At 49.9% G+C, this 11696-nt stretch overlaps 4 protein-coding genes across 4 annotated transcripts; 1 reads left to right on the plus strand and 3 right to left on the minus strand.

Annotated features, from left to right (window-relative positions):
* Positions 1–1518: 1518 nt before the first annotated feature.
* BU25DRAFT_445420 (Metallo-dependent phosphatase) lies at positions 1519–3441 on the minus strand. Its single transcript, XM_033709436.1, has 2 exons — positions 2514–3441; positions 1519–2358 (listed from the first exon to the last, which is right to left on the minus strand). Exons 1-2 carry the CDS (start codon positions 3388–3390, stop codon positions 1604–1606), a joined length of 1632 nt encoding a protein of 543 aa, XP_033566543.1. The 5' UTR covers positions 3391–3441; the 3' UTR covers positions 1519–1603.
* Positions 3392–5076, plus strand: BU25DRAFT_418052 (uncharacterized protein; the record flags this gene model as incomplete). Its single annotated transcript, XM_033707850.1, has 2 exons — positions 3392–3452; positions 3899–5076. The coding sequence occupies 2 exons, from the start codon at positions 3392–3394 to the stop codon at positions 5074–5076; spliced, it is 1239 nt and encodes a 412-aa protein (XP_033566544.1).
* Positions 5077–6837: 1761 nt separating this feature from the next.
* BU25DRAFT_428230 (beta-lactamase/transpeptidase-like protein) lies at positions 6838–8071 on the minus strand (the record flags this gene model as incomplete). The annotated part of the gene is made up of 5 exons (XM_033708494.1): positions 6838–7129; positions 7328–7458; positions 7525–7657; positions 7693–7900; positions 8053–8071. The coding sequence occupies 5 exons, from the start codon at positions 8069–8071 to the stop codon at positions 6838–6840; spliced, it is 783 nt and encodes a 260-aa protein (XP_033566545.1).
* An 803-nt stretch (positions 8072–8874) lies between these two features.
* BU25DRAFT_428231 (glycoside hydrolase family 35 protein) lies at positions 8875–11579 on the minus strand (the record flags this gene model as incomplete). The annotated part of the gene is made up of 7 exons (XM_033708495.1): positions 8875–9060; positions 9110–9218; positions 9290–9347; positions 9454–9673; positions 9707–9963; positions 9996–10145; positions 11498–11579. The coding sequence occupies 7 exons, from the start codon at positions 11577–11579 to the stop codon at positions 8875–8877; spliced, it is 1062 nt and encodes a 353-aa protein (XP_033566546.1).
* Positions 11580–11696: the final 117 nt, after the last annotated feature.

Raw genomic sequence — 11696 nt, forward strand, 5'->3', positions numbered from 1 at the left:
GCGTACATCTGCCGCGCCCTAGGATAGCAGAAGCACGCCAGTGAGAAGTTGTCGATAATTGTTTTACACCTCCTTGTGTGCCTTGCGTAGCTCGGACTTGAATTGCTAGGCTGCAGTGACATGTCTGTTTTCTGTTGGACAAGTAGCATTTTTCCGCCATCTGCGGTAGATACCAGGCCACGCAGCCAGGCCCGTTCACCTCAGTGAGGCGCAGCTGCACGCGCCAGGCACGAGCCAGCGGGCCCGTTCGCGTGTTGCGCACCCCAACCACTTTCACAATCCACACAAAAATGAGGCTGTAGAGCCACACATCGTAGTATTATCACGAGAGTTATTGGAAACAATATTCTCTCATACATATCTCAACAGCGGAGTACAATTGCGGCTGTGCAAGGTCTTTTTTAGGTGGGGGATGAGGAAGTGGCTCCAGGGCAGCTGCATGACTACAAGCAGCTGTACCACCATGTTTCTTTGTCTTTTTCTATTCCTGTTGTTGTGAAGCCATTTGCTTGCCTGATTGGGGCAATTGTACAGCTTTTTTTTTTTGGAACTGCAAACTTCCTTCTTGCACTGTTCTTGAGCCTTGTGTTCCTCAGTTTCTGTGCGCTCAAGAGCACGCAGTGCTGTGAGAGGGGGCCAGCTGGGGATACCAACTGCTCTCTGAGATGGATGGATTAGTGGAGGGAAGGTTCAGGCTTGTTGAAGATAGGGGTGTGGAAGAGACCAAGTATGGGAACACCACAAGTGGTGGAAAGAATAAATAATAAAGAAGGGATCAAGTGTGGGGATACCACAAAGGATCAGTGAGGAGTGAGTTGAAGAAAGAGTTGCTGAAGTAAATTGAATTGAGAGGTGAGACCTGAGTCTTGACAATCGGCTCACTCTAATGCCTGAAGCGATTGTCAAGACTCAGGTCCGGCCCACTGAGCCACGCAAGCCAAAAGGTATCACGGCTCACTCTAATGGTGAGCTCTAGGCCCGACAACGGTCTTCGACTAGACGTCTACCCCTGATCACTCCGAGCTTCGCTTAAGTGATCAACCCCTTGTTCCTTCACGCTACACTTATCCGTGAGAACCAACCCGACTAGTGCCTACGAGCTTTGCTTAAGACACGACCTCAACAACTGCTCGTACCAAGTATAATGATTGTGCCGAGTATACTGATCGTACTGAGTATACTGCTCGTACCAAGTATACTGCTCGTACCAAGTATACTGCTCGTGCCAAGTATCGCCGACGCGGCCTCACTGCTTGGGTCGATCAAGTTGCTTGAGTTGCTCAACTGAGAGTGATGATCATACTGAGTATCGCCGATGCGGCCTCACTGCTTGGGTCGATCGATACTACAGTTCCTCGGCTCTTCTCGTATTGTTGCGTAGTCCTGTTTGTTCAGTGTTGTTGCGGGTTGCCCTTTGATCGTAACACAACCGTACAATAGTACTGACTGTTAGAAACGCTGAGCCTTGGCACAAGTACTTCAAGGGCATCTCAGTTTTGATTCATCCAACAATCACTTCTTCTACTACTTGAATCCTCACTAGTGCTATATTTTTTTTTCGTTCTTTTTGGCTGCATCATACAGCGATGTTCGCTTCAACTCACTATACAGCTTCTGTCTTCACCTCTTCTCCAGGTGTATCAACCACCGTTCCATTTTCCACAAGGACCAGCTCATCGACTCTGTTCATGGCATATTCGACCCGCTTCCAAGTCTCCAAGCTCCCAGTACTCGTACTGATTTCCCAAACCCGCGTTCCTCGGTGAAACCGATTTCTGCCGTACGAACAATATCCCCCGAATCCACTGGCACCTCCATAGCATAGCCAAGGGCCAGTATGAAGGGGTTTTCCGCCACCCTGCTGCACTTGTTGTCGCAACAGAGCGCAAAAATCATTCACGTGATCGTGCCCGCAACCTAATGCTGCTATGCCTTCTTGAACCAAAGCATCGTAGAAATGGGAATTGAAACTGGGCCCCTCAGTCGGCTCCCTCCGGCGGCCGCTTCGTATACTAAGATGGCTATCTTCTTTGAACTCGGGTAGAGGGATATGCAGGAAAGCAAGAGACAGATGAAAGCGGTTATCGTTATTGTCGTGCTCACGCGCGCTTCGTTGCGTTTGGGAAGTGTTTACGAACCAGTCAATTTGGTTTTGCTTGATGAAATCATAGTCAGATTTGTAGATCTTGCTCGGTATTTGACCGTGCGAATCCAGGAAATATAAAGTCGATACGGGGAACTGTGATGGGGCGGGGGCAAGGACCTGGACGTAGAAGTTGCCTACACCGTCAACCTGCTCTGGGCCTGGCTCGGAGAGGCTAAAAGGCAGATACTGAAGTATTGACATCTGTGCTGTGCCTGTAATCTAGTCAGTAAGAATGTACAGCTTATTAGCATTGCATAAATGTCTTGCGGAGCAAAGCAGTCTACACCGTTTGTGAGACTATGATAAATCTAAGTTTGTTGTCGGTCGCTTATGTCTGTGTGGATATTATATGGAAGAAATAACTCACGTGATAATGCGTGGATGCCCTCACTATCATGATTGCCAAAGACGGCTGCAAATGGAATTGAACGCTCGATCATAGGAGCAACCACCTTGAAGAGGGCAGATTGGCTGTCGGGGATGTCGTGGTGCAACTGGTCTCCAGTGAGAATCACAAGGTTTGGTTTCTCAACATCCAAGATCTTTCCAATGAAGTTTACCGTAAGTGTGTCAGCCTCGAGTTCTGGCCGAAAATTCCCATGTGCATCAATGGCATCTTTGCAGACTCCAACACCAGTGGTCATGTGTGTGTCAGAAATCTGCACGATCTTGAATCTGCCATCCTGGTCGACTCTCAGAGCCGCTCGAGCATTCGGTCTGGGCTTGGCTCTGCCGTGGAGTACGCTTAGTCTTGCAACCGGGACCTCTGACTGAGCGTTGAGTTGGAGTGACGATTGCATGAGAGTCCATTGTGGTCGTGGGTCAACAGCATCTTTACCAAAGAGAACATCCACCTCTGTCACAGCCTGATCAATCTTGCCAGAGAACTTGCTTCTAAGCACCCAGATTCCGCCAGGTCGACTCTCCCATGAACCACCGGAGCTAGGGTTGGGAGGCAACTCGCCGACTCTGATATCCATAACCAACAGGTCCTCAGCTGCAAGCTCTTCCTCACTCACTAGTGCTACATACAGCCATGCACTCTGCTGAGATGTACGTAGATAGAGTTCCTTCTCTATGCGGCGCCATATTCGCGGGTCCAGTTCGCAGGTGGAAAGGGAAACCGTGGGAGGGAAGATGCGTACGGTCAGATCTGTGACAACTGGGTGACCAACAACAGCCGTATTAAGAGGAGTGGAAGGCGCCACCGTTTCAGAGTGCAAAACTCGAACAGTACGACGCATTATGGCTATTAAGATCGTTGATACTCAGGCAACCCTCAGTGTAGACATTTGTTGTTATTTTTGTGGGTCGTGGAACGACTTTACTAAAGCGTGATGTGGCAGCGGTCCACGTGATACGGTGACTAATCCCCATCTGTACCTGGTGTTATTGCAAATCTCCTCGCCACTTATCTATGAAGTGTGGCAACTGGTCACTGTGTTTTGACGTGGTAGGGTTTGGTGCGCTAGCCAACCGGGGAAACTCCAAACCATGTCGATCAAGCGGGGCTAGTCGATCCGTAATGTCCGCGTCGACAATCATCTCGGCTCACCTCGAGACATGTCGCGCCCGCCGTTCGATTCAAACGGCGCTCTTTCTGAATCTTTGCGCCCTACCAGGTCGCTGCCTGCCTCGTCACCAGATGCCATACCCTCACTTACCAGCTCACCCACGGGGCCCACATTGGCGCGCCATTCATTGCCTCACTACCCCAGCTGCAGTTCGAGCACTACTTTCCAACGCCTACAGCGCCTTCAACTGCCTCGTCTTATAGTAAGAGGCGGCGCAGAGATGACGCCGACGCCGACGCCGCCTCCGAAGCCTCATCGCCCTCGAAGGTCTCCCGCAAGAGCGACTTGAGTAATTTTGGCGCCTCGCATAGACCGAATCTGCTGCAGCCCTACAACGACTGTTGTGGCTGCGGCGTTCAATATCTCCTCCACGTCGCCCACGTCTTCGACAAAGCCGCCATTGCCGAATTTCAGTCCTACCGCAATCGCGGTCTGGTCAGCCTAGAGACCCTTGGCGACTACGACAACGCCATCTACCTCTGCGCAGCCGACCACGGTGCATACGATGCCTCAGCCCCACTGCTCGTTATCGCTCCCAAATACCTCGACTTTTTCTTCGACACGGAAAGCAACTGGCAGCACGAATTGAAGGAATCGCTGGTGCCCCTAGCTCGTCCACTCATCACAGCGAGCGATTATACAAGACATTGCAAGCAGAGGCTGGGCGAATTCGATGCGGGCCCGCTCTACGTGGCCTACCCACTGGCGGATTACAAGGTCAAGGGTCAAGTTGGTTCAGCATCCGAATTTGCGTGGCATGGTGACCCCGGTGCAGCACTGTGGCATGCGAAAAGGCTGCTCATTGCGACCCTGGCAGCTAGTCCAGAGCCGGAGCATTACTCAGCGGTAAGGCACATAAGAAGGCGGCTGCTTGACCTTCAGGATCTGTACGAAGAGGGAGACAAAAAGTGGAAGTTCCGAGTCGAGCCAGCGGACGCAGCATCTCAAACAGCATCATCCGGCCAAGACGGCGATGCAGGAGCCGGCGCTCAGAGTCCTTCACCAAAAAAACCCCAACCTCCCCCCTCTGCACCACAAACCAGCAGCTCCGGCTCGGCAAATCGGGACTCCCAATACCCGCAGTTCCCGACCACGTACTCGCTGGACAACACTCCACTCTTCCTGGACACACCCAATCTCAAGCGCATGCGAGCTGAAACAGATGTTGAGGACGCAGAGCAGAAAGCAGACTTCGAGAACACGTTGCACACACCGATCCCCGTAACGCACCAGTCGCGCAAACGTTGGAAGCCTGCCGCCGTCAGGACGCGTGCACCACACCAGAAAAATCAGCAACCGTCCAACGAGCTCGACCGAGGTGACGGTACAGTACTGGAATACCATTTTCCGACTTAGTGATATTGGCTCGGCCAAACCGCCCTGAATCGAAACCTTACGACGACTTTGTTGCGACAACCTACAAGTACAGCGATTACAACCCTTTCAGGGCACAGGACAGCTGCAAGCAATGATACTCCGCTCTCAATGCCTGCGCACACGCGCGAACGTGAAAAAGTCTTTCGATGGTGCCATTGCGCTGGCACCAAAGAGGGCACCGGTCGCAGTAAATGCCCCCGGCAGGATGGCTGCCGCCACCACAGTGAAAACAACCTCGAATGCATGTACGACAAGGATGGCAACGGCCTTGAATTAGCGGGGCGGAGAGAACTGAGAATGACTGGTCTATTTGTCGTCCGCGCTACGTTCAATGTGGCTACAAGTTGGATTGTAGTAACTCCAGAGTTTGTAACGGCTCCTGCTGTGTGTATCATGAACCAATGCAGCCATGTTCGAATTGCTAATGTCCAATCACGACAAAACAGGTTCTACTATCAATCTGCTCAAAGTTCAGAGCTAGCGAACGCGTGATTGTCCGCACCCTTTGTAAAACCGTGGTGCCTTCCCAGAAATCAAGAATCGTCTACGGGACAGCCTCAGGATCCCGGACAAATTACAACATATTATCATGGCTTAATTTGACGCATTACCAGCTGTAAAAAGTACCAAGGATCTCCAACCTCGTTTGGATGGATCTCCACGCCATTCTCTTACCTCTGTCCACATACTCTAGGTCTTTCTTGTCCACACCGTCCGGAAGTCAAAACGGTGAACTGCGACAGAGTGCTGGAGACGCACCGTCTCATGTTATTAGTTATGGAATGACGCACAGGCCTCATGTTTGCGGAGCTTCGAGTTTTCTTTCCGCTTTTCGTAACGTCTCACGTTACTCTCAATTCAGTAAGTAGCAATCCGTCGTCACTTCTTAGCGATCTTGAGACTACCTGGTCGTGAGATAGAATCACGTGTAGTATATGGCGCCAGACCTCCCTCTACTCGCCAACTCAAACTTCACCTATTCACAATGTAGTGCTGATACGGGTGTTGGACGCGAACATGACGCTGGATACAAGACCAGGCTCTGTGTCAGATCAACGGTGCCAGAAATGCTTTGTGAAGTAGTCAGACAAGGCACGCAGCTTCTATATCATCTGCAAACCCTCATACAACAACTTGCTTCGCCCGTTCCACTCAGCCCGGCCTTGTGACGTTGTGTTGTAATGAACCTTCAACCCGTACATCCGCAAATCCAAGATCCAACATCCACTGCACCGGGCTATAACTGCCGCACACCATGAACCTGTCCATCATCTCCTGCACGAACTGTAAACATCCTTTGCGCCGGCGTCCGGGCGGGCTGCTGCTGCTGTCGCTCTCGCATGCGCTGTCCTATCGAACTTGTCCTCACCAAACGGGCTCGACAACTCCAAACCTTGCTGCGCAACCATTAACTCGCGCCACCTTGACAGCTGCCGACAAAACGGGCAGATACTGCTCAGGGCCTTTCCAACTATCGTCCTTCACATCCAACACGGCCTGACAGTTGAGGCAAAACAATCCAACTGTTGATGAGATGTGGTTTCTGTACTATCTGCTGTTCGTAGTAAATACACCGATTACGTGCACATATCTCTCTGCCCAAGCCTGTCCTGTGACACGACACACACACTTCTAGAGCACACAATAAGTTTGTTGTACACCTCTGAACATTCCGCACTCAATAGTGGAACACATAGTAACTTATCTCACTACTATTGACTTAGTTACATGCAGCTAGCGCTAAGTCAACAATCTTAGAAAGCGCAGCTGATGCGCTAACCCTTCGATGCGACCCACACTTACAAACACAATCGATAGGTCTCGGGCAGGATCAACGAACCACATAATTGAACCTCCACCGATGGCGTAGAACGATCCAGGCGAAGCTGTCGCTCCAACAGTAAGATGATGACCTGCTCCTCTTGTATAGCCTCCAAGTAAAGTGAAGTTGGCCGGGAGATTCAAGAGGCTGTTTGAACTGGTCTCTGCCGTCCAGGCGTCACTGTTCAGCTCGCCAGTATGATTTTGAAAGCTGTAATCAAACATAGATTTGGACAGCAGTCTGTATTCCCCATTGTCACCACGTTGTCGCAGGATTTCTGCGAACCGGAAGACGTCATCGACTACCGACCGTGCAGAGCCAACAGGAACTTCTGCTCGATTCACAGGACCAACATTCAACATATGTAGTACTCTTGGAGTCGTTGTCGTTGTTTGCTTTTGAGTGTACGCACCTGGGACTCTTCGTGGATCATTCGAATTCAATCTGTAGACTGTTTCTTTCGTACCAGCAGGCTGAAACAACTCTTCCCTTGCAATCTGCGAGAAAGATTGCTCTTTCGTATCTGTTGCAACTAGCAGCTGCCCCCGCACTGCGAAAGTGGACGCAGAGCAGTAACAAGATCACTCTCCCGGAATATAAGAGACAGGCATTGCTGAGACGTTTCTGACGTAAGTTTCCAAGTCTCCAATATCAATTGTTGCCAAACCGGGCGGGCTGAATTCAGGATACATGCCTGCTGTGTGTGTGAGGCATTGTCGAACAGTGATTTCTCGTTTCCTAGCCACTCCAAAGTCCGGCAGGATGTCAGAAACTTTCGTGTTGAGAGTGAGACCCCATAGTCAATCGCCCTCAGAACAAGTGCAGCAGTGGAAGACTTGCTCAAAGGCATGGTGAGGTAAAGATCATCCTTCGCATGGGATCGACCGCTCGCGGTTACTGTGCCGTAGGTCTTTCGTAATCCGATTTTGCCGCCTCGAGCGATGATAACTGAAGCTCCGAACATGTGGCCATCATCGATGTCTTTTAGATAGTGATGTTGTCACGGTTCAGGGTGCTCCTGCCTGTCGAACCTCACCTGCCTGGAGTGACTGCCACGTTACGCTAGCGTTGTTTACAGCTACTCACCTATACGTACTGTCCGTAGCTTCACCCAATACAACCTCAGTTCAAACCTTCAATATTCCCGCACATGCGTACAATCCAACGCGACAAATAGAGACGGTTCCTTGGAGTCGTCCGCCCACTTTACTGACTTCAAGATCGTCGTCGTTGGAAGACACAGACTCACAGCATCCCGGTGGTACCGAGATTACCTCGATATCGGTAGTGCTATTGACATCGCCAATGAGACTGAGCTTGTGACCTGATATAGACGCACTGCAGATCAAGTAATCAACTTTGACAACAACAGACGAAGAAACAGGGTCGGAAGAGTTCAGACGTGAGGGCGATGTGTAGAGTGACAACGGCTCGGTTGCAGGGAAGTCCAATACCCAGTAGTTGTACACATCGTTCCGCCATAACAAGTATACGTCAAGGCAGTCGCCGAAGCTAACAATCATACGATTGCGCTGGACATACCATTGAACCACGTGAGATCCCTTGTTTTGCATTCGCTGGGCGAAACTATTCCTAGCCAGCTTCGGAACGCTCAGCTTTGAAGAGACGGCGAATTCATGAGTTTCTCCAAGGCCGCCGTATAGTATGAGTACTGTTTTTGAGCCTGACCGCTGCCAAGTGAAGATCTCGATTGAGGAGTAAATGAGGTTGATCCCCCCAATATCCATATCAGTAACGTGAATCTTCGCGTCGCGTCCGTTCAACGTTAACGAGCCACCCAGCTGAGGGACGCTGATATCTCCTATGCTTGTACTAACTTTTCAGGTATAGAGAGTTTGGTCGAAGGACGTGTAGTCGTCATGCCGAATTACATAGAAGCCAGTCCTGTGACCAATGAGAGGCGCCGTGATGAGGCTGGTAGTGTTTGTGTAGATTTACATATCCCCCTGAGGACTGGCTGTCAGGTACGCAGGCGAAGAGCGAAGGTAGTTCGCTTGGAGTTTGAGCTCGGAGTACTTTTCGCGAACTAATTGGCGATCCTCGCTTATTGCGGCACCCATATCATAGGACGTATAACCAAGCGGGTGGCCGATGTTGCCCCAGTTTGTGCCTCCGTAAGTCTGCCGGATCTTTAGTGGTATACCAGATCTGCGACGTAGATAACTATACCATGTACAGGTTCATTATCGCAGTATGCAAGCCATAGTTGATCTTGTAGAATACCCGCGCGAATTCGTGATTGATTAACGCAGCCGCGGTCTCGACACCCACTCCACCCCTAAACAGCAGCAATCAATATCCGCTTTCATGATATCTTGTTAGTTTAGAATGTCTTATTATGCATCTGACGTACCGCCTTGAAATTCAACGGCTGCTATTGGGCTCGAAGGAAGCGAGATAGAGCGAACTAAAGTAAGGTAAGTCGATATCGGGATACTCCCAAGATTTCGATTGACAGTATCAGTAGCTAGCTCAGATTATCCATAGTGAGATATGTGCAAGAGGGAACATACATTTCAATGAAGCCCATCCAAACGGATAAAAATCAAAGCCATAGATATCCACTTCACCCGGCCCAGAGCCAGGAACAAAATTACCTGTAGGAACACCATCATTGTTGATGAATGGAACAGTTATTTCAGCGAATCGAAACTCTCTCTCGATCCATTGCATGTAGCTCTTGTCCACGCAAGCACCGACAGATGTTGTGCCACTCTCCAAGCAGAAAGTGAACTCATTTTTTTGGCTGAACCATTATCACCGGACCGCCCTTCGCAATTTTTGCTTTGCCGATGACTCTTCCAATGTGCCGAATGTAATTTGCAATACTCCCCGAAAGTCAGGGGCAGTGGCCCTGAGAACACCTTTATTGCGTTGTAGCCAGCCCGGGAAGCCACCTCCAGACACTTCCGAATTGATGTATGGGCCCGGTCGTGCAAGGAGATAGATACCTGCTCGCTTAGCTGCATCAAAAAAGCCTTCCAGGTTGTAAACACCACTGTTCTTGATATGTCCGCTTTCGCCTTCGATCAAAGCCCACATGACATATAATGACACGCCAGAAAACCCATGGCTTTGATCTTCTGGAAGATGTCCAGCCATAGGCCCGGTGAAGGCAAGCGGAATGGGTGGAATTCTACAGAGAGGAACATATTACGCTCGCCGCGAATGGTAATTGATGATTTGTCCCATGCGAGAAGAGACTCTGGGACTGTGTCTCCACTGTGTCCGGCTCCTGCGAGCCAAGCAAAAAGGAAACACAGGAGCGTAAGCAACCTTTGCATGTTTATTCAGTGATTGAACGAGATAGTTATGATGTCGATCTGGTACAAGTAATGAATTGTAACAGCGTAACGAATTGAAACGCCCAGGGTACTCGAGTGCTTATAGTGCTCTGTGGCCTCTATTGAATGTGTCTCTCTGCTTCTCTTGGGGAACAGCGGGTCGATTAGACCTGGAAGCTTCGGGACCTTCGCAGGCAAGCTAATAGGGTCATGCGCAAGGAACTGGTAAATGCTTATTGATTGATTAAACGCATTTGATGCGAGCATGGACAAACGAAAAACCGTACCATAATGCCGAATACAGCTAGGGAGTCCGCATATCAGCATGCGACTGTAGCATTGGAGTCGGCTCCTCAAGCATCGACTGGGACTAACTATAATGAAATTTGTTCAGTCCAAGGATGCTCGACGATCTAGACGGTTTCGGGCATACGCGTGAGAAGGAATCGGCCCCCTAGCGAAATTGATCGACGAAAGAAGAGCGGGGAAATGGACTTGAAGTCAATACCGGATACACAGCCTTGCATTCAGACTGGACAGCATATATACTTTTCATGGCAATTAGTCGTGCATGTGTCGACCAGCGCCGTGATTCTTATCTTGTCTGTATACCCTTAGCCTCAATACCAGTTCAAGAAAGTATCGATACAATACACCCACATTTGATATATCGATATATCAAGCTCATGGTCCTGCTTGAAGCTCGCCAGGCATGGTTGTCGTCAATATTCTTGGACAGGTGTTCTGTGCTGCAGTCGGTGAATCCACCCGCAGTCCTCCCAAACCTAACGAGTAAAGATCCTCATGGCAGCCCAGCCCCATTGAGCACGAGTTATGCACAATTAGTTCGCGAAATAGAGTGAGACGCTTTACGCGCAAAGCATGGCTGAAGGAATTCGCGTGCTGGTAGCCGTTGCTTCTGTCACTGAACTAGACAAGCGATTGCATCCTTACCGTGTCCGTGCGCGTAATGCGCGGATTCGCGTAATGCGCCGAACCACCTTTTTGTACCCATACTTCACTGTACAATTACTCAACACCACAATGACTATGAAATCTGCCTTTGAAGAGATAGACTCTATGATACCATGTGATAAGATCCCGTGGACAGCGCTGGCTAAAAAACATAAGGTTGTGCGCTCAACCCTGTCTCGAAAATATCGACACGAGACGCGATTGCGTGAAGAGAAGGCGATTGCACAACAAAAGCTCACTCCACAACAGGAGGACGAGCTTGTCAAGTATATAGAGGAGCTTACAGCTCGCCGTCTACCTCCTACAAGGGAAATGATAGCAAATTTCACGTCGTCAATAGCCACAGAGCCAGTCAGCAAGAGCTGGGTTACCCACTTCATCAACAACCACTCGATCCATCTCATCTCTCAATACTCAACAGGTATGGACAGCAATCGCCACAACGCCGATTCGTATACCAAGTACAAGCTCTATTTCGACCTGTTGCAGTCAAAAAT

This window comes from Macroventuria anomochaeta, assembly GCF_010093625.1.
Source record: "Macroventuria anomochaeta strain CBS 525.71 unplaced genomic scaffold BU25scaffold_3, whole genome shotgun sequence".
In the NCBI taxonomy this organism is placed as follows: Eukaryota; Fungi; Ascomycota; class Dothideomycetes; order Pleosporales; family Didymellaceae; genus Macroventuria; species Macroventuria anomochaeta.

Coding starts and splice junctions, on each gene's coding strand:
- BU25DRAFT_445420 (XM_033709436.1), bottom strand. CDS start 3,390: ATGCGTCGTACTGTTCGAGTTTTGCACTCTGAAACGGTGGCGCCTTCC. Junction 2,359..2,513: donor GGGCATCCACGCATTATCAC/GTGAGTTATTTC, acceptor ACTAGATTACAG/GCACAGCACAGATGTCAATA.